Source organism: Melozone crissalis, unplaced genomic scaffold (genome assembly GCF_028551555.1).
Source record: "Melozone crissalis strain CALT ecotype California unplaced genomic scaffold, PUWL_Pcris_2 ptg000017l_1, whole genome shotgun sequence".
Taxonomy (NCBI): Eukaryota; Metazoa; Chordata; class Aves; order Passeriformes; family Passerellidae; genus Melozone; species Melozone crissalis.
Window position 1 is genome coordinate 12057447 of NW_026535795.1, and position 20534 is coordinate 12077980.

At 53.0% G+C, this 20534-nt stretch overlaps 1 protein-coding gene across 1 annotated transcript in view; it reads left to right on the forward strand.

The window, feature by feature from the left end:
* Window positions 1-783: 783 nt before the first annotated feature.
* MYH7B (myosin heavy chain 7B) overlaps window positions 784-20534 on the forward strand; it is a 33970-nt gene continuing 14219 nt past the window's right edge. The window contains exons 1-22 of the mRNA XM_054274923.1: window positions 784-874; window positions 1944-2047; window positions 3713-3856; window positions 3935-4091; window positions 4179-4206; window positions 5489-5585; window positions 6437-6460; window positions 7939-8031; window positions 8710-8773; window positions 8875-8973; window positions 9916-10019; window positions 10859-10997; window positions 12697-12815; window positions 13905-14054; window positions 14665-14835; window positions 15476-15655; window positions 15739-15871; window positions 16126-16202; window positions 17732-17819; window positions 18641-18758; window positions 19738-19861; window positions 20154-20290. Coding sequence (XP_054130898.1) covers window positions 793-874; window positions 1944-2047; window positions 3713-3856; window positions 3935-4091; window positions 4179-4206; window positions 5489-5585; window positions 6437-6460; window positions 7939-8031; window positions 8710-8773; window positions 8875-8973; window positions 9916-10019; window positions 10859-10997; window positions 12697-12815; window positions 13905-14054; window positions 14665-14835; window positions 15476-15655; window positions 15739-15871; window positions 16126-16202; window positions 17732-17819; window positions 18641-18758; window positions 19738-19861; window positions 20154-20290 — 2432 coding nt within the window. The 5' untranslated portion in view covers window positions 784-792. The remainder of the gene's footprint in view (window positions 875-1943; window positions 2048-3712; window positions 3857-3934; window positions 4092-4178; window positions 4207-5488; window positions 5586-6436; window positions 6461-7938; window positions 8032-8709; window positions 8774-8874; window positions 8974-9915; window positions 10020-10858; window positions 10998-12696; window positions 12816-13904; window positions 14055-14664; window positions 14836-15475; window positions 15656-15738; window positions 15872-16125; window positions 16203-17731; window positions 17820-18640; window positions 18759-19737; window positions 19862-20153; window positions 20291-20534) is intronic.

The window sequence follows — 20534 nt, forward strand, 5'->3', positions numbered from 1 at the left end:
GTCCTAGCACCAAGGTCAGTAATACAGAGCATGTCTGTGTGCACGCGTGTCCCCTGTACTAACCCGCTTCACCCCTGCAGGGTGGCTGATCCCAGAGGATCTGCTGGCACAGGGGAGGGTGGGACAGACCTGGATCATCAGCATTTTTGCTTAGGACTGTGTGTTTTTCCAAGTTGTGGCTCCATCCGTGATGGCAGCGGCGTTCCAGGGCTTTGCAGGGTGGCACTGCATTAGATGGATATTAAGAAGCACAGTCATAAAAGTGCTTTTCCAAGCAGCTGCCACAGCAGCCTTCTAGAAGGGTCTTCCCAGGGGTAATACACCCAGCCTTGCTTTTATCTTGCTTCAGTAGAACAGCCCTGGGTCTGTGCAGGGCACCAGGGCTCCAGCGGGTCTGTAAAGCTGGGATGGGTTTTAGCTGAGCTTATCAAGGAAAGGGCTGTTACTGACAATCTCACCTAAAGTGGGAATGTGGAGTTTGACAGCAAAGTGATTCCAGCTCACCCAGCTGGGACTTCCAGTGGGGGGATGGCAGCATCAGAAGGGAAAGTATCATTAATTGTCTTATTAATATAATTTTTATCAGCTAGCATTGTTGTCCCTGTCTTCTCCCACTCCCGAAAATCAAAAGTTTGTTTGGTGACCGTGTCACTTGTGGTTCTCAACCCTGCAGTGAGCACCGTCCCCATGCACTGACCCCTTATCTTTCCCTCCTTTCAGCATTTAGGTGTCTTTCACTCTTCCTTTGCTGCTGCCAAGTCTCCCAAGATGGACAAGCTGTCTCTGCTGGACATGAGCGAGTTTGGGGAGGCTGCTCCGTACCTGCGGAAAAGCTACACGGAGCAGCTGAAGCTCCAGACCGTCCCGTTCGATGGTAAGAGAGAGCCCCGGGCTGCCGAGCCCGCCCCGGGTGTGTCCCCGAGCCCAGCCCAGGTGTGTGCCCAGCACAGCCCGGATGTGTCCCCGAGCCCAGCACAGCCCGGGTGTGTCCCCGAGCCCACCCCGGGTGTGTCCCCGAGCACAGCCCGGATGTGTCCCTGAGCCCAGCCCAGGTGTGTCCCCAGCACAGCCCCGGATGTGTCCCTGAGCCCAGCCTAGGTGTGTCCCCAGCACAGCCCCGGTGTGTCCCTGAGCCCAGCCTAGCTCAGGTGTGTCCCGAGCACAGCACAGCCCAGGTGTGTCCCTGAGCCCAGCCCAGGTGTGTCCCCAGCACAGCCCCAGTGTGTCCCTGAGCCCAGCACAGCTCAGGTGTGTCCCCGATCCTGCCCCTCTGCCGTGGCTCTCTCAAGAGTCCCCCCGCCCCTCTCCCTGTGCTGCTCCTCAAGGCATCACAGGCACTGCAGAATTCCTCCCCCAGCACCCTGGAGGGCAGGAAGATCTCACAAGTGAGAAAAGCAGGTTTTTGACTTTCCCCTGGTTTGCTGAGGTGTGGGTGGAGGTGATCCTTCATCTCCCCCGACCCTGAGGGACAGGAGGGCTGGGGGACTGGTGTCAAAACCTTCTGCAGCTCTTTCATTTTGGAGATGTCCCCTCTGTCCCAGCCACCCTGCTCGTCCATGGCTTGGGATCCAGGGCCCAACTTGCTCCTTGCAGTTTGGCAGAAGAGAAGGGTCTTCTCTTTTCTCTCTTCTCTCTTCTCTCCTCTTCTCATGAAGACAGACTGCTCTTCTCATGACAGTCTGAGTGCAGGCACACATGAGGCAGCAGATTTCTGTCAGGCTAGAAGTTGACCCCACCAAAATAAAAAGCTGCCAAACATGAGGAAAGCAAAGAAATCCCAGCTCCTATGACCAAGAACATAGGAAAGAATAATCACTGTCCTTCCACATTATCAAAATGCATTTATGTGGCTTTCAGTTGACATTTCAACCTGTATTATATCCTTTCCTTTCCTTTCCTTTCCTTTCCTTTCCTTTCCTTTCCTTTCCCCATGTCTCCTCCAGGAAAGAAGCGAGCTTGGATCCCAGATGAGAAAGAAGCCTATATTGAAGTGGAAATAAAAGAAAGCTCTGGTGGCAAAGTCACTGTGGAAACCAAAGATAAGGAAGTAAGCAAATTCCTTTCCTAAGAGAGAGCAAGTGTGTGTGGAGGGGGATACGTGTGACAGGATCACGTCTGAAGCCATGAGCTCTTGCTGATAACCCTGATCAGTGGTGCCCTGGGGGGACACACACGGCAGTGTCAGCACACGTAGGCCAGTTCCTTGCCAAGAGTGGCACCAGTTCAGCATCTCCCACCGAGGGGTTGCTGTCACAGCCCTGTGGGTGCCCTGCAGGACACACGGTGGGGCTGGCCCAGCACAGCTCCTGGATGGGGAGCACCCCCAGCACAGCCCTTTGTGATGCTGAACCAGTGCCTGGCTCATCCCGCAGCCTGGAGCAACAGGTAAGGGGCCAGCTGGCCAATTCCTGCTCCTTTTAGCCCAGATTTACAGTGGGGTGAGCTGTTGGGAGCACAGGCTGTGACGGGCGGAGAGACTCCAGCTTTCAGCGGCAAAGCAAGCAAGGACCAGCTGGTATTTGTCAAGATAATATCCAGTGCAATTAGCTGCAAATGAGCTTAATTAATATTCCTCTCTTCACTATGGAAGTCTCATGACCCTGCAATTTAACTGCAGAGCACACTGTTGTGAAACTGGGGGAAAGAACAAGGACCTCACCAGGCAGTAGATAATAGACTTTATTATTTCTATTTCTTCTCTAGTCAGAATAGCACTAAGAACGGTTTGTGGTTGCTAAATGTGAAAAAAAGATATATGTAATTGTTTTTGAAAAGTGTTAAGGCTTTGAAAATATTTTTGTCAGAATTTTGGAAAGTGAGTAAAGAGATTTGCCCTCTCCAAAGTGAAATTTGTCATAGAGGAGTTATAAATTTTAAAAGTTTCTTCTGATATTTAGAACACCTTCCAATTCTGACAACAGAGCAGTTTCCAAATCCTTTTTTGCTGTTTCTTCTTGAAGCTGTCTTTTTAATAATTTGTCATGGATTTACAAAATCAGAAACTATATCAGCTTTCCCTGGATAAGCATTTCCAGCAGAAAGTTTTGAGACATAAAGCCCTCCCTTATCCTTCTGTGTACCCTCCTGCTTTTAACACCTGGCGCCTTTTAACACCATGTGCTTCATCTTCACCCATAAAAAAGATAAACCTCTGAAAGATTTAATTTAGTCTTTATTAACAAGACCATTTGCTAAATCCAGCTTCTCCATCCAGGCCAGATACGTAACGTGATATTTTCCCCGTGCTTGGTCTCGTGGGATTAAATAAATCCAGTTTTAAGTGATGGAGTACAGGCTTCAGCTGTTTGCCCAAATAACCAGGGATGTCTTTGGAGCAAAAGGCAGCGCTGGCATGGGCTTTAAGGCTGGGAAGGAGAACACAGGATGGGGGTGTCAAGCGCATTTTGGGGGAATAAATTGGACCCCTCTGTCAGGGTCCGCACAACCTGAGCTCAGGCTCAACCCTCTCCCTGAGGAGGGAACAAGCTGGGTGTGCTAGTCCCAGCTGGGCTTTGTGGCTGGGTGCTGCTGGGGCTGCCCTGGGGCGGTCACCCAGAACGTTGGGCAGCCCTGCCAGGATGACAGCAGGCACTGGCACCAAGGCTGTCCCCAGCACGGGACTGTCAGGGTGTCCTTCCCCCTGGCAGGTTTTGGGGCAGAGGGTGCTTGGTGAAGGCTGGGGTCCCTCTGACGTGTCCCCCTCCTCTGACAGACACGGGTGGTGAAGGAGGACGAGGTGCAGCCCATGAACCCCCCCAAGTTTGACATGATTGAGGACATGGCCATGCTGACACACCTCAACGAGGCCTCTGTGCTCTACAACCTGAAGCGCCGCTACTCCCACTGGATGATCTACGTAAGCCCACGGCACCCTTGGGATGGGGAGGTCAGGGGACATTGGGACATCCCTCATCTACCCGTTTTCCCCCTGCAGACCTACTCGGGGCTCTTCTGTGTCACCATCAACCCCTACAAGTGGCTGCCGGTGTACACGGCGCCCGTGGTGGCAGCCTACAAGGGCAAGCGGCGCTCGGAGGCCCCGCCGCACATCTACTCCATCGCCGACAACGCCTACAACGACATGCTCCGCAGTAAGCCCTGCCCTGGGGGACCCCATCCCGGCCACCCGGGCTCCTGGGACCCAGCAGCACTGCTTAACACGGCTCCTTCTCTTGCAGACCGTGAAAACCAGTCCATGCTCATCACGTAAGTGTCCCTGCATCCCCGTGTTGTGCTCCCTTGCACGGGCACCCTGTGCCCAGAGCAGCCCCCCCGGCAGTGTCCCCTCCCCATGGCGGCAGCTGTCACCCTTGCCCTGCCACCGTGCCAGGTGACAAAGCCCCGCGCGGGCCGGGCTCCCCCGCACCCCGACAGCTGCGGGAGCGCCCCGAGCCCCGGCACCCTCCGGGGGAAAGCAGAGATGGAGGCCAAGGCCGCAGCGACATGGTGGCCGGAGGGAGAAGGGTGATGTGGGAGGGTGGAGGCCAGGTTGATTTCAAGTGACATCTAGATAAGGGCTATATAAAGGACTCTAAAGGACCCTCCGCCGCTGCCAGGAGCCAGGGACATTTTTAGCCTCGGCCATGGCCTAATTAGGAAAGGCAGGGGCTGCGGAGAGATGCTTGGCGAGTGTCCGGTGGCGGCCCCGCTCCCCCCGGCTCTTTGTGCTCCGGGATTACAATGGCACAGCAGCACTAACTATAGGGATGAGCTCAGCCTCCCTCAGCGGGCACCCTGCACCCCGGCACCGTGCCCCTGCTGCCATCCCCGCCATGCCCCAGCAAGGCGGGCCGTGCTCAGAGCTCTGGGGCTGATCCTGGACAGCTGCAGCCCCCAGGCCCGCAGCTGAGCCCTGCCAGGACACACGGACAGCCCGGAGCTGGTGTGACACCCAGGGCAAGCTGAGCCCTGCCGGGACACACGGACAGCCCCGAGCTGGTGTGGCACCGAGGGCCAGCTGAGCCCTGCCGGGACACATGGACAGCCCGGAGCTGGTGTGGCACCGAGGGCCAGCTGAGCCCTGCCGGGACACACGGACAGCCCCGAGCTGGTGTGACACCCAGGGCAAGCTGAGCCCTGCCGGGACACACGGACAGCCCGGAGCTGGTGTGACACCCAGGGCAAGCTGAGCCCTGCCAGGACACATGGACAGCCCCAAGCTGGTGTGGCACCGAGGGCCAGCTGAGCCCTGCCGGGACACACGGACAGCCCCGAGCTGGTGTGACACCCAGGGCAAGCTGAGCCCTGCCGGGACACACGGACAGCCCGGAGCTGGTGTGGCACCGAGGGCAAACCCCGAACACAAGCACGTACCCCCCTCATACCCCCGAGAGCTGCAGCCTCGCCATCCTCCGAGGCTTGGCTTGTCTGGGATGGTTGTGCCTGTTCTTTGCCTCACGCCCTTCTCTGTGTATTTGTCACTCTAAGTGGAGGATTTGTGCCTGTTCTTTGCCTCATGCCCTTACCTGTGTATTTCTGTTACTCTAAGCGGAGAATCTGGTGCTGGTAAGACTGTAAACACCAAGCGGGTCATTCAGTACTTTGCCATTGTCGCAGCCTTGGGCGACACACCGGGCAAGAAATTAGTAAGATCTTCTTTTCAAACAAGTTCTTGTTGTTTTCTTCCTTTCTTTCTTTTTTTGTTTTTTTAATTTTTTTCCCCACCTTCCCCTTTCTTCTTACTTTTTCTTCCCCAACTTTTTGCGTTTTGGTCTGACCCACCCAGGGCTTGGCTTTTTCCTGACTTTTGAACAAGCAAGGCTTGAAATTATTCTGCTCAAGGGGAAATGGATTTTTTTTTTTTTTTAATGTGGCTGCTCAATCTGTGCAGCCTGGAAGAGGTACTTCAGTTGCTCTCTTTCTCTTCCTCTTTCAACACCCCAGTGATCCTCTTAAGGAACACTAAAGCGATGAAGTAAACCTTCCATTTCCCACCTTGCCTCTTTTAAGCCTTGCTTTTCAGCATTTTCTCCCTTTTTTTCCCCTCCTTTTGTTGATTTTGACCCTTTTCTACCTTGTGCTTTTCTTGCTCTTGTTTTGAATCTTGCTTTTCTTTGGTGCTGGTTATTTTTGAGCTGCCCTTGCAATTGCTTATTTCTTCTGGATACTTTGAGGCTCCAGCCTGCTTTCCCCTCGAGGAAGCAAACTGGCTGCTTTAGGTATCAGACAAGCAATACTTCAGCATTATTTTCTTTCCTCTTCTTCAAGTTTGAATTTAACTGTTCTTGCTTTTTGATGCATTTCTTTATTTTCTTGAGCTAATCTATTTAACAACTTTTTGGCCTCTCCTATAAAGTTTAATCCTCCGAGTTTTTTTTTTTCCTTGGACTTTTTTTTTGGCACTAAATGGTCATGCCCTGCTTTTCTGACCATGCTTCTTGTGGTACTTGCCTGGCTTTTCTGGATTTCTAAAGATCATTTTCTCTCCTTTCTCTAGGCAGCTCTTGCCACTAAAACTGGGGTAAGTGTTGTGGGCTCTGTAATGCTGAGGACAGAGTTCTGCTGCACTACAGATCTGTGATGGGGTGATGTGTGGGCCCTCCTCCTTAGGTCTGGGAGCAGCACCTGGGCAGTGTTTAGTTCTCCTCTTGGCTTTGTATCTGCCTCCTTCCCACAGCTGGAAGCTTTGCTGTTTCATCTCTTTGTGCCTTTCTCACTCCAGCCTCTCCTTCAAGGGATAATTACTCTGGATAGAAACATTACTTTCTATCCAGAGCTGATGTCTTTGCCTGGGGGACATTTCTGAGGTGTTTCCTTCAAGGGAACCCAGCAAAGGTTCATCCCCTGGGGCTCCCAACACCCCAAGGGCTCAGTCACACATCCTTGGTTTCTCTGAGCCTTTAGCTGGTGCACACCCTTGCCTGAGGATGTTCATCATCACACAAGTGACCACTGGGACAAACAGGGTGAGACAGCTCAGGGGCTGGACCTGTGGGTCTTGGGGCTGCCAAGACCAGGCTGAATTTAGAGATAAGAGCTCAAGGGATGCTCAGGTATTAGTGTGTTGATAACTGTGTGATGCACAGCTGCTCCCTGTCTCCTTTGCCCTTCACACATGTGAGCTGCAGAGGTGGGGAGCAGTTGTGGTTCCAGCATTGGAAAGAGAGGGTGGCTCTGGGTGGGCAGAGCCCAGAGCTGGTGTTCCCCACCTGAGGAAAGCCTTGTGGATTTGAATGTGTCAGAGCATGGGCAAAGCTCTCATGAAAAGTTCTGCAGGTGTCTGTGCCACCAAACTCTGTAGCAGGTGTCAAACCCCACCATCCTACATGTGATATAGCAGTCTCTTGCAGACTGGAGCAGTCTCTTGCTCTTCTCCTCAAATCCCTCTCCTGCTTTACCTGCATTAGGCAGAGGCTGTCTCTTTATCTTTGAATAGAGAAACACACATGGAAAAATGAGGTTAGGAGAGGATTCATCTTGGGGCTTGCTCAGGAGAGCCCCAGTATTCCAGCAGATCATGCCAGCTGGCACTTGTGGTGTATTCCCATCACACTGGGACCCTGCAATGCATGTTGTTGGTGTAGGGACCTTGTTTCACAATGTGCTGTCGATGTGAGCTGCCCTAGACTTTGGTTTGGTAGAAGAGGAAATGCCTGACACCAGAGAGCCTGAAATGATTCAGCCTGTTGTGGCAACATGAGCTTGGTCTTGGTTTGCATAGTGTAGCTCCTAAGAAAGGGGGCAAGAACTGCTGTGTGCAGAGGGGACAGCAGCCTGGGGCTGGTGCCAGCTCTGTGGCCCTCTCCTCACCAGTTTGGGTGAGGAGAAGGCACAGAGGGCACTGCTGCAAACCCCAGCTGTGCTGATAAACGGAGATGCCTCAGGGGCAGCAGGTCCCAGAGATAGCTGAGGAGTGCAGCCCCTGACACTGCTCTGTGCTCTTGGTGACAGATCCCCTCTGGCTGTGTGTGTGACACACTCTTTGGTTTTGTCCCCCAGGGCACCCTCGAGGATCAAATCATCGAGGCTAACCCAGCCATGGAGGCTTTTGGCAATGCCAAAACCATCAGGAACGACAACTCCTCGCGTTTTGTGAGTGCCTCACAGGCAGGGAGCTGGGGCTGCTGGGGTGGGCTGCATGCACAGGGGGTGGCACTGTGCCCTGGGCGCCACAGGCACGTGGCAGGGAGATGGAGCTGCTTCCCAGTGGCACTGGACTGCCAGAACCACGTTGTTCTGGTTTTTCAGTGCAGCAAATGGTGGCCAGCACAAACGGCCCTGGTGTCACAGCCTGTGACATCCCTGGCAGTTCCAAGGCTGAGAGGGACTCTGAGCACAGCCTGGGGTGCTCGGGGACAGACAAGTGTGTCCCTTCCAGGAAGCAGCTCCGTTTTTGCTGAGCCCAGCCTGGCTCTGCTGTGCCTGCAGGGGAGGGAGGCACTGCTGGGGGAGACCCTGAGCCCAGCACGGAGCAGGGGCTGCAGGCAGGCTCTGTGTCACAGAATGCTCAGTGGTAAGAATAGACCTGAGGACAGGGGTTTAGCTGCTGTCACTGAAATTTCTGCCTGCCTGGTATTTAAACCCTTGGGCAATGCTCTTTGAGCTTCTTCACATTACAAAGCAGAGAACTTCACCCCTTTACAGAGTTCAGTAAGTTGCCTGGCATCAGCAGAAGCTCAAGAAGTAGGAAATTAATTCAGTTTCTAGAGGCTGTTCAGAGCTGTAGCTCTGTAGGCAAGCCCAGCATTTACCTCCTGTGGGTGTTTTCAGGGCAAGTTCATCCGGATCCACTTTGGTCCCTCAGGGAAGTTGGCCTCTGCAGACATTGACATCTGTGAGTAGCTGCCCTGGGCAGGGAATTCATCCCATCAATTTGTGCTCAGCTCTGGGAAGGGACAAGCCCTGCTCTGACCCCTCTGCTCTACTTCATTCTAGATCTTCTGGAAAAATCCAGAGTGATTTTCCAGCAACCCAAAGAGCGGAGCTACCATATCTTCTACCAGATCCTGTCTGGGAAGAAACCAGAGCTGCAAGGTAAGGCAGCCAAAGATGCAGCACAGCCCTTAGAGCAGGATGGCCTGAAAACAGCCCCAGAGAGCTCTGTTGTCACTTTGGGGTCAGCAGGAATGAGCAGACCCAGCTCACCATGCAGGTTCTGCCCTTGAATGCTTTGCTGGCTGTGCAACATCAAAGGATTGGTAGAATTCAGGGTGGGAGGGATATCAAGAGGTCATCTAGCACAGCATCCATTATCCCCACAGGCTAAGAAGCCAGACTAAAGCCCTTTCTGCCACTGTGTAGGAGCAGAGGTCACCCAGGGTCTGTCTGCAAGGTGGGAATGTGCTTTGCAAAGCTGCCTTGCACAGTGTTCTCATGGGCTGGCGGGTACAGCACTGACCTCAGCGTGCGCAGGCTGCACATTTACTCATTTTGGGATGGAGGGAAATGTTTTGCAGCCTTCTCAGCAAGGGAGATGACCTGTTCCAGGTGAGCTGGGACACAGCTGCCCAGCTGTCTCTGGACACTGCTGTAGATGTGATCTCCAGGACAGCTCCACTGGTTCTGAATTTGTGCTGGGGCAGCTCTGAGCAGCCTCCTGGTGCCACATCCCCCTCAGGAAACCTTTCCCCACGCAGAAGGATGGCTGGCACAGCCCCTGGGGCGCTCAGCTCTTGGCTGAGGGCTCCTGAGCTTGGTGCTGAGCAGCACCTTATTAGGCAGGTCTGAGGGAGCAGTAATCTTATCTGGAGTCACAAGGGCATGGTGGCCACTTCTAAATCAGTCTGCAGCCAGGCCATATCCCAAGATAGCAAGCAGGAGGCAAGCACAGAAGAGGTGGACCCACGTGTGGACCTGCCTGTGCTGGAAGAGGCCGTTCCTCCCCCAGCTGGTGAGGCTGGGGAAGCCTTCTTGCTCCATCTGCCCAGGGCTGTCCCTGCCAGGCTGGCTCACCCTCTGCATGTCCTCCCCCTGCAGATATGCTGCTGCTGTCCCTCAACCCCTACGACTACCACTTCTGCTCCCAGGGGGTGACCACGGTGGACAACCTGGATGATGGCGAGGAGCTGATGGCCACAGATGTATGTGCACAGCCCTGGGCTGGGGAGGGCACAGCCTTCCTCTGGGCAGCTCTGGGGGTGTGCCCTGCCTTCCCTCTTTCAATCAGTTGGGATTTCCCTATGGTTCATTGGTGGTTGTTGGGAGCCTCCAGGAAGGGGCAGAGTGGCTCTGATCTGCACCAACAGCCTCATCCAAGCAGGGAAGGGAGAGTCAATCCCTGCATCAGGAAGGGCCTGAGGCACATGAGCACTTCCCATAGTGCCCAGGAGAAAGAAGCTCACAGAATCATTAAATTTGGAAAAGACCCCCAAGACCATTGAGTCCAAGCTGTGATTTATCCCCACCCTGACACCCAGCCCAGAGCACTGAGTGCCATGTCCAGCCCTTCCTTGGACACCTCCAGGGATGGGGACTCCAGTACTGCCCTGGGCAGCCCCTGCCAATACCTGGCAACTCTTTCTGTGAAGAAATTCCTCCTGATGTCCAACCTGAACCAGCCTGAGGCCATTCCCTCCTATCCTGTCCCTGTTCCCTGGAGCAGAGCCTGACCCCCCTGGCTGCCCTCTCCTGCCAGGGAGCTCCTGAGCCCTCCGCTTGGAGAACCTCCTCCTTGTGGATGCTAGGCCAGTCCTTTTGCTTTCAAATGGGAGGTGGAGTCACATTCAGACCCCATGGGCAGGATGCCTTGGTTAGAGCCACATTCAGACCCCATGGGCAGGATTCCTTGGTTAGATGCCCACCAGAGAGGGCACCCTGCCCAGCCCCAGGACAGGGAGAGTACCTTAGGAGACAGAGAAGAACCAACCCTCACCTCAGTGTAGTGAATTTGTTCTGTCTCTACTGCCTTGTGTCTCCTCAGCACGCCATGGACATCCTGGGCTTCAGCAGCGATGAGAAATATGGCTCCTATAAAATAGTGGGGGCCATCATGCACTTTGGGAACATGAAATTCAAGCAAAAGCAGCGGGAGGAGCAGGCAGAGGCTGATGGCACTGAAAGTGAGTGGGGCTCTGGGCTCCAGTGCAGGAGCGACGGGGGGTAGGACGGTCAGGACAGACGGACACGAGAGATCTCTGCAGCCAGGGCTGGAACTTGGGGTTTATTGCAAAGGGCCTGGGGGCAGGGCCCTGCTGGGAGCTGCCAGACACAGCCCAGAGCAGAAAAGAGAAGTAAAGAGAGTGGGAAAGAGAGTAAAAGGCAAGAGCGTGGTAAAGAGCATGAGAGAGAGCAAAAGAGTAAAAGAGAGAGTGAGAGAGCGAAGTTCCCGTTCCAATACAATAAATCTTCTTCTGTGTTGAATATACTGATTCTCACTAACCAATCTAGTACAATACAAATCCTACTGCATTTACATACAGCCTATAAGAATCATTACATTACCACACTGTGTTACATTTTAAACCCTAAAAACTCCTCTTTGGGCCCCTTCTGCCAAGCTGTAGGGTCTGCTCTGACCCTTGGGCCTGTCTGCAAGCAGAGGGTGTTGTTCCATCAAAAGGGAATCACCTTCAGCCGGCCATGCCATTGTTTTCCAGTTGTTCAGTAACTGAGGGATCTCAAAGCTTGCTTTCATTTCAATCTCACTTATAGTTTCCATATTCTCAAAATCTTTTTCCAGGCAATCATATTGATAAGGCTTTCCTGTTTCATCTTCCCCAGCACTCCAGAGCTGCCCAGGCTGGGATAACTCCCCCTGCCTGGGCTGTGGAGGTCAGGGACCCTGATCCCCTGATCCCTCACTGACTTAGGCCCTGCTGGGTGCACCAAGGGCGCGGCCTTGAGCAGGAATATTTGGGACAGTCTCTCTCAAGGTGGTCTCAGCAGTATCAGACTTGTCTCAGCAGCATCACAGACCTGCTGGGCTTCATCTTGTGCAGTGTCCTCCTGCTCTTCACCTCCTGCCCTTCACTGCACAACATTCCAGCCAGGCTGGGAGCAGGACCTGCCCAGCTCACAGCCTCCTGAAGAGCTGTTAGAGAAGGACACAATCACTGTCCAACACTTTTCCTGGTTTGTTGCTCAGCAAAATCCAATGCAATGCACAGATCTAAGAACAGTCAGGCTGCAGAGCAAACCTGAAGGGAGAGGGTGACTTTCCAGCATGTAGGAGGGTCAGAAGGAGGAGCTCTAGCTTCTACAGACATACTTGGAAGGTTTCAACAGGGATCCAGCAGAAATGATCACCTGGATCAGTCTTTGTCATGTTAACATTCATGAAGGAAAAGTTTTCTGTGCCTTAGGAGTGGCAACACAGCCTTTAGCTGCTACCTGGTAATTAATGAAGGTTTTGATATGGCACTGATTTCCCTATAGAGGTAATTTGCTAGCTACAGTCTGCTATTAGGAGTTTATGAAAGACAATCACCTCTCTTCTGGCCAATTCAAATTCCCTGTGTGGAAATTCAACCCTCCACTGGAAAATGCATAGAGAGTCCCAGATCAATAAGGCTAAAACCTGATAAGCACCCGATAAGGTGCAGCAGGCCTCCAAACAGTAACTTCTCAGTCAGAAGGTTCAAACTTTAAAGCATTGTAGACTATCCAAGATGGAAAATCACATTAGACACTGGAGGAGGTGGAAAAAACAGTGTGGTTAGCCCTGATCATCATAGGAGCAGATAATTTTTTTATTTTGGTCCCTTTTCCCCTTCCCAGACCCTCCCTGTGGGCTCCTCATGCCTTTGTGCTGCCTTGCAGGTGCTGACAAAGCTGCCTATCTCATGGGAATCAGCTCAGCTGACCTCATCAAGGGGCTGCTCCATCCTCGTGTCAAAGTGGGCAATGAGTTCGTGACCAAAGGGCAGAACGTGGAGCAGGTGAGTGACAGGACAGCAGGACACGTGTCCCCTGGTCACACTGGGCTGCCTCTGCTGCTTCAGTTCACTGTCTTGGGTGTAGGAGGAGACTCCAGAGCAGCAGAGAAGGTGTATCCACAGTTCTTGGCCTTTAGGAGCAGGGGAAATGGGTGGCAGAGCTGGCTGATAGCTCTGCACATTAACCAAGGCTGCAGATTCAATGTGGTGCCTTTGAAATGTGGGTTGGATCCCAGCCAGAGCAGTTCCAGGTTCTGTGGATCTGTTCCAGAAACAGTCACACTCCTGTGAAGAGTTCAGCCCTGAAAATTAGAAAACTCTGGATATATAAACACTCATCTGGGTTGATCTTGTAGAAGACTCAAATGGATCAAACATGTGTCTTGTCAGATTCCAGCCACACCCCAGCTGGGAACCCAGACCTGGCCTGAATAGTGCAAGCCAGTCCTTGAGCACAGCTCAGGAGCTCGTGTCCTATCCAAAGTGGGTGTAGGCTCTGGCCAAGCACAAGGCTTCTGAAAATGTTGCTTTAAACTGAATTTATATCCTAAAACCCTGGAGGCAAGATAGGCCAGGTAGGCAGGAACACACTTGTGAGGAATGCAAAGCTAATTTTGGAGCTTGTGCTATGACCACAAACTCCTTGGATGTGTCTGTCCATCCTTTGTGTGCCAGGAGGAGCTCTCTGTCAGCCTGTGGCTCCTGCAGGAGCAGGGAGAATCTCACTTGTGGTAGTTTGCACAGGGGTCCCAGGAAGAGGGAAGAGATGAGAATGTTGACTCCATGTTTCAGAAGGCTGGTTTAATATTTTATGATATATATTATATTAAAACTATACTAAAAGAATAGAAGAAGGGATTTCATCAGAAGGCTAGTAAGGAAAGGAATGATAATAAAATTTTGTGACTGACCAGAGAGTCAGACACAGCTGAAGTGTGTTTGGCCATTAATTAGAAACAACCCCATGAGACCAATCACAGATGCACCTGTTGCATTCCACAGCAGCAGATAATTATTGTTTACATTTAAGGAAAGGATTTTTCATCAACCATGTGTGTGACACTCCCTGTGTGCTCTGGCTTTGCCTTGCAGGTGCTCTATGCTGTGGGGGCCCTGGCCAAAGCCACCTACGACCGCATGTTCAAGTGGCTGGTGACCCGCATCAACAAGACCCTGGACACCAAGCTGGCCAGGCAGTTCTTCATTGGGGTGCTGGACATTGCAGGCTTTGAGATCTTTGATGTGAGTTCTGCAGGCCCCTGCAGTGGGTTCAGGGAGTGTTGTAAGGGCAGCTCAGTCCCCTGGGGTTTGAGCTCCTCTAAGAAGGTGCTGGCCTTGATGAGAAAAGGGGCTCTTGTCAGGGTTGATGTATCTGGAGGAAGCAGGAATGATTTAACACTGCTATGGACACATCTGTAGTGATTGCTGGCTACCTGCTGTGGCAGCCACACAGCTGAGCCTGGCAGGGATCACCCTTCACACCCAGGCAAAGCACAGGAGTGATCCCTTCCTGTCACTATAGGACACGAAATAACACAATGTGCACACACAGCTCTCCCAAGGTAAAAAGAGCACTTTTAATTTCTGACTCCAACATTTATAGATTTCCAAAAGTGACAGTGGATTGGAGGGTGACAGTGCCACCTTTCCAATGACACTGGGCAAACCAACAGTCCATCAAATTTCTCTTCCTCCTCCATAAAAAATGCAAAACAATAAGTTATTTACATAAAGTGTGGGAGAAAGTTCGTTACAAGAATGTAAACATCAGAAAGCTTAGAAAATCTTAAAAAATCAGGGTGACCCCTTCTGGAGCTCCTCCTTCTGACTCATATCTGCTTTGTTCTTGCAGTTCAACAGCTTTGAGCAGCTGTGCATCAACTTCACCAACGAGAAACTGCAACAGTTCTTCAACCACCACATGTTTGTCCTGGAGCAGGAGGAATACAAGAAGGAAGGCATCGAATGGGTCTTCATTGACTTTGGCCTGGACCTGCAGGCCTGCATTGACCTGATTGAGAAGGTGGGGTGTGAGGCAGGGCACAGAAATGGTACTGCTGGGGGATTTGTTAGCAAAGGCTGCAATGGAGAGGTGCTCTGCTACCAAAATTTAATTATTCCCTTCCTGATCAGTGGCAAATGCCCAACTTTTTTCCCCACTCTTACAACCTCCAGCCCCTTTAAGACCTTTTCCACACGAATTTTGACTTTATGAAAACATGGAAATTCTATTTCTACGCACTGGGGAGCCACAAAAACTGGTGCAGCCTTTTCCTCCAGAGAGCAATCATCTCTTCCCCTTTTTTCCTACCCACTTGCAGCCCATCAGTGCCTCTTGAGCATTCACTGATTCAAGATTTCTACAAGAGCAGCTTGTAGAAAATATTTCCCCCATTGCATGAAGGAAATTAATTTTTTTTTTTGAAAAGGAGCAGTCCTCGAGACGATCCCTCCTTCCCAACAATCTGTTGGACTAGGGCAAACTGCCATGTCTTGCAGGCCTGGCCAGCCCCACATGGAGGTCAGGAATATGCCAATGACAGCTTGGCCCCATGGCCAGTGTCTTGCACCTGGACTAGGATGGGATCTCCCGAGCATCCCTGTTGTGGGATGGGACTTGGCAACACCGAGCTCAGTCCTCTTTATCCCCCCTCTCCCTGCAGCCCATGGGAATCCTGTCCATCCTGGAAGAGGAGTGCATGTTCCCCAAGGCCTCTGACATGACCTTCAAGTCCAAGCTCTACGACAACCACATCGGGAAGTCGCCCAACTTCCAGAAGCCGCGGCCGGACAAGAAGCGCAAGTACGAGGCGCACTTTGAGGTGGTGCACTACGCTGGTGTGGTACGTCCTGGCAGCTCCTCCCTGCCCCCACAGCTCCCCCAGGCAGGGACAGGGCTGGCCTGACCTTCCCTGTCCTGGGACAGGTGCCATACAACATCGTGGGGTGGCTGGACAAGAACAAGGACCCCCTGAACGAGACGGTGGTGTCCGTCTTCCAGAAATCCCAGAACAAGCTCCTGGCCTCCCTCTATGAGAACTATGTGGGCTCTGCTTCAGGTGAGGAACCCCCTCACCCCTTTTTTACCTCAGTCTCTCCTCTCCTCTCCTCGCCTCGCGTCGCCTCGCCTCGCCTTTCCCCTTCCCCTTTTCCCCCTTCCCCTTTCATTTCCTCTCTCCTCCATGCCCAGCTCCTGGTGAAGCATCCCTGTCCCTGGCTGTGGGAATTTTAGGGGTGTTTGGGGGTGCCCCTGAGTCCTTCAAGGCAGGCAGATGTTTTGCTGATGTAAATAATCAATATTTTAATCCAACAGAGGAACCTCACAAGCCAGGGACCAAGGAGAAACGTAAGAAGGCAGCTTCTTTCCAAACAGTGTCCCAGCTGCACAAGGTGAGAGTGAGCCCCTCATCCAGGGCCATGGGGGAAACCTGCTGTCACACTTCCCTGCCAACACTCTTGGTTTCCTGCATTTCCTGGGGCCTGAAGGACCGTGAGAGCTCCTGAGGGACCACCAGAGCTCCTGAGGGACCACCACTAGACCAAAGCCCCCAATCCCCTCTGATCCCTGGCCAAAGGGGCTGTGCCTGGCAGAGTCCCAGCCCTGTCCCCATGCTGCAGGGCTCCAGGAGGCTCCAGGCTGGCAGAGTCCCTTCCCCTGGAGCTGGGCTTGTGCTGCTCCTGCCCTCGTGATGCTTTTGGCAGCTCCTCCACCTCTGAGAGAGAGGCAGTTAAGACTTGTAGTGATGTTTAGATAATTAATTCCATGAACATCACTTTAAGTCTGTGCTACTTCTCTCCTCGTTCCTGTCAGCTGGAAGGACAGAAGACAATGGAGGAGGACCTTGCAGGTGTCTGAGCAGGCAGTTCCCTGTGCTGGGGGGTCACCTGGCCCATTTGACACCTCAGGATGTCACACAGCTCCAGCCCATGCTCACCACTGGGGTTACTGGTCCAGCCCAGAGCTCAACCAAATGGAAGGCAGCACAGAGGGATGTGCCCTGCCATGGCAGCCTTGTGACAAGGCAAAGATCACAGCCCTGAGGCTGCCAGAGCTCCAGGAGCTTGGACAGCACTCCCAGGCATAGGGTGGCGTTGTTGGGGTGTCTGTGCAGGGCCAGGAGCTGCCCTGGGTGATCCCTGTGGGTTCCTTCCAACTCAGGGTATTCTGTGATTCTTTGCCAAGATGCTTGCAGAAGGCAGCTCTGTGGCAGAGCTCCTGTTGAGGGAAAAGTGTGACTTTGTTCCTTCTGGACAAGTCACAGGCCTTGGAGAAGGGTGTCTGTGGTGAGGAGGTGCCCCATGGTGATGTGGAGCTGTGGGAAGGTGTTCTCTTCCCTGAGCTGGTCCTGGACAGGCTGAGCCTGGATAAGCAGGGGAAGGCAGCTGGAAAGATCAAGGGTGGAGTTGCCTTGGAGAGGAAAGGAGGAGCAGTCTGGCACAGCCAAAGGGAGTGAAGCACTGTAGAGGTGCAGGGAAATCCTGCATATCCTGACATTCTCTGTCTGCAGCCAGTGTGGACACCAGCACAGGAACTGCAGGGTGCAGAGCTCTGTACCAGGAATATGCTCAGTCCTGTGTCCCTGGCTCTTCCTGCAGCAAAACTTTACCTACAAACACTTGGGGAGCATCTGGCACTGCAAGCTCCTGCAGCACAGCAAAACCTGCCAGGGCCATCTGTCCTGTGTGCCAGCCCAGCCCCCTGTGCCATGGGACAGTGTCCCACCCTGGCAGGAGCACTGACCCTGCCCCAGGTGGGGATGTCCCCTGCCAGGACAGCAGCAGGAAATTCCCTTTGTCCTGCCATGAGGGGCTTCAGGGCCTGCTCCCCCCCTGCCTGTGGGGGAGAGGAGCTGGAGAGACAGAGAAGCATTGCAGGGAAGCAGAGTTGTCCCTTCACCCCATGTGTGTGTGCCCTGCAGGAGAACCTCAACAAGCTGATGACCAACCTGCGCTCCACCCAGCCCCACTTCGTGCGCTGCATCATCCCCAACGAGACCAAGACCCCAGGTATGGGACAGCTCAGCATTGCCCTGGGGACAGCCACACCTGGGAACTGCCACCCACCCTCTCCCCAGCCCTCTTCATGCTGCCTCTGAGCCCTGGCCCCATCTCAGTGCTGCAACTCCTGTGACCCAGATCAGTCTCCTGTGCTGGGGAGAATGAGCTCTGCCAGGCTCTCATTTTGGGTGTGCAGCCTGGCACTTGGCATGGATGCACACCCAAAGTGGGATGCACAGCAGGCAGGGAAGGGTTTTCCAGGCTGAGTCCTGTGATGGTGTTCACAGGGGTCTTAGGATGAGGGAAGAGACGAGGATCTGACTCCATGTTTCAGAAGGCTTGATTTATTATTTTATGATATACATTATATTAAAACTATACTAAAAGAATAGAAGAAAGGATTTCATTAGAAGGCTAGCTAAGAATAGAAAAAGAAGGGATGAATAACAAAGGCTTGTGGCTCGGACAGAAAGTCTGAGTCAGCTGACTGTGATTGGCCATTAATTACAAACAACCACATGAGACCAATCACAGATGCACCTGTTGCATTCCACAGCAGCAGATAATCAATGTTTACATTTTGTTCCGGAGGCCTCCCAGCTTCTCAGGAGGAAAAATCCTAAGGAAAGGATTTTTCATAGAAGATGTCTGTGACAGAGTTCCACATGCAAGGCCCAGGCTGCAGCACTGTGCTCAGCACACACCTGCAGGACATGCTGACACCCATGTTCAAACCATGGCATGTTCCCAGGGTTCACACCCAGGCTGCAGCTGCATTTTCTCTGTCTTCTTGGGCTGAGCCCATGCTCTGTGTGTGTCCTGCCCCACAGGAGCCATGGATTCCTTCCTGGTGCTGCATCAGCTGCGCTGCAATGGGGTGCTGGAAGGGATCCGCATCTGCCGCAAGGGCTTCCCCAACAGGATCCTCTACGCAGAGTTCAAGCAGCGGTAACGCCCTCCTCTTCCTCACCCAGCACGTGGTTCCGGGGCAGACAGACTTGTCCTGGCTCCATCCTGCTCCCCAGCTTGTGCAGAGCTGCTCTGAACCCCCAGTGCCTGCCCAGTTTGGGATTGCTCTGCTGCTGGCTCTGGGGTGCCAGGCATGGAGGGTTTGGGATGGGGTCTGGGTGTTTGGGGTGCTGCTGCAGGGGAAAGGTGGCAAGGTTCATGTCACTCTTGTGGTGAGAACAGAAACGAGGAGGCAGGATTGTAGAAAGAGCACAGAAGGCTTTATTCAAGAGAACCACACAGTTTTTATAATGACACAGGAACAGGTGAGAAGCCGTATTGTAGAAAGAGCAAAGAAGGTTTTATTCAAGAGAACCATGCAGCTTTTATAATGACACAAGAACAGGTGAGAGGCAATATTGTAGAAAGAGCAAAGAAGGCTTAATTCAAGAGAATTGCACGGTTTTTATAGAGTGATACAATAGATTTTGATTGGCTAACTAATAAAAACATCTTCCTCACACACTGTTTTTGAGAACAGACAGACGAAGTAGAGAAACACCACCTGCAGATTGTTTATGCTTAACAAGTTATCACATCTTTACAACTTCCTAAAAATTCTCACAGGCTGCTGTGAGAAACACTTGCTGTTTCCCTGTCTCTGTCCCATGGCATCCACAGGCTCAGGCTTCTCTGATCCTGGCTCAGATTTCTCTCTGCCCTTGGGATGGATCCTCAGGGTTCTCACCTTAGGGTCCCATCCATGCTGCCTAATGAGGGCAGTGGCATCTTGGCACAGTCTCCCTGATGTTCAAGGACTAAATTCTGCCAGGGTTCCCTGGTGCCTGCAATGCTGTGCCCTGGAGCAGCTGGTTCACACACAGCCCCATGGCCTCAGTGGGCCCTGGGATGCCTGGGGCTCTGGGGTGATGCTGATGCTGCATTCCTCTTGCATGGCCTCCCTCTGCTTTCCCCACAGCTACCGTATCCTCAACCCAGCAGCCATTCCAGAAGACAAGTTTGTGGACAGCAGGAAGGCCACAGAGAAGCTGCTGAGCTCCCTTGAGCTGGACCATGCACAGTACAAGTTTGGTCACACCAAGGTGAGAGAGGGCAGCTGATCCTTGGCAGGGAGGATTTTACCCTGCTGTTGTTCTCTGTGCCTGGCCACAGCCCTGCTGCAGCCGTGCCCTCTGCAGGGTCAGTGTGGCCCTTGAAGGGACTCAGCAGGGCAGAGGAAGAGAAATAGCAGCTCTGAGCAGGTCACTGCTGCCTGACGGGAACCAGGTCTGGTTCCTTTGCCATGTGTGGGCGCACCTCTGTGTTTCCCTGGCAGGCTGAGTTACCCCTGAGCCCTCTGTCCTTCTGCTGGTGACTCCTCTCTCTTGCCCTCAGGTGTTTTTCAAGGCTGGTTTGCTGGGCTTGCTGGAGGAGATGCGAGATGAACGTCTGGCCAAGGTGCTGACAATGCTCCAGGCCAGGATCCGGGGGTTCCTCATGCGTTTGGAGTATCAGAAGATCATCAGCAGGAGGTAGAGCTGTGGGGGCAGAAGGCAGAACTTTGTGTCTCCTTGTCCTTTCTGCATGTATCCATGGGTTTGACCCGTGGGGTTTGCCTGTGTCTAGCAGTGATTGGTCCTGAGGGATGGAGGCAAACCTGGAACAGGTCTGGCATGGCCCTGGTAGGGAGGATCTAGGTGTGGGGAGCCTCTGGTTTGATTCAGAGGGAGGCAGAGTGAGGAGAGCTGAGATCCAGGCCGCCCCAGCCAGCCCAGC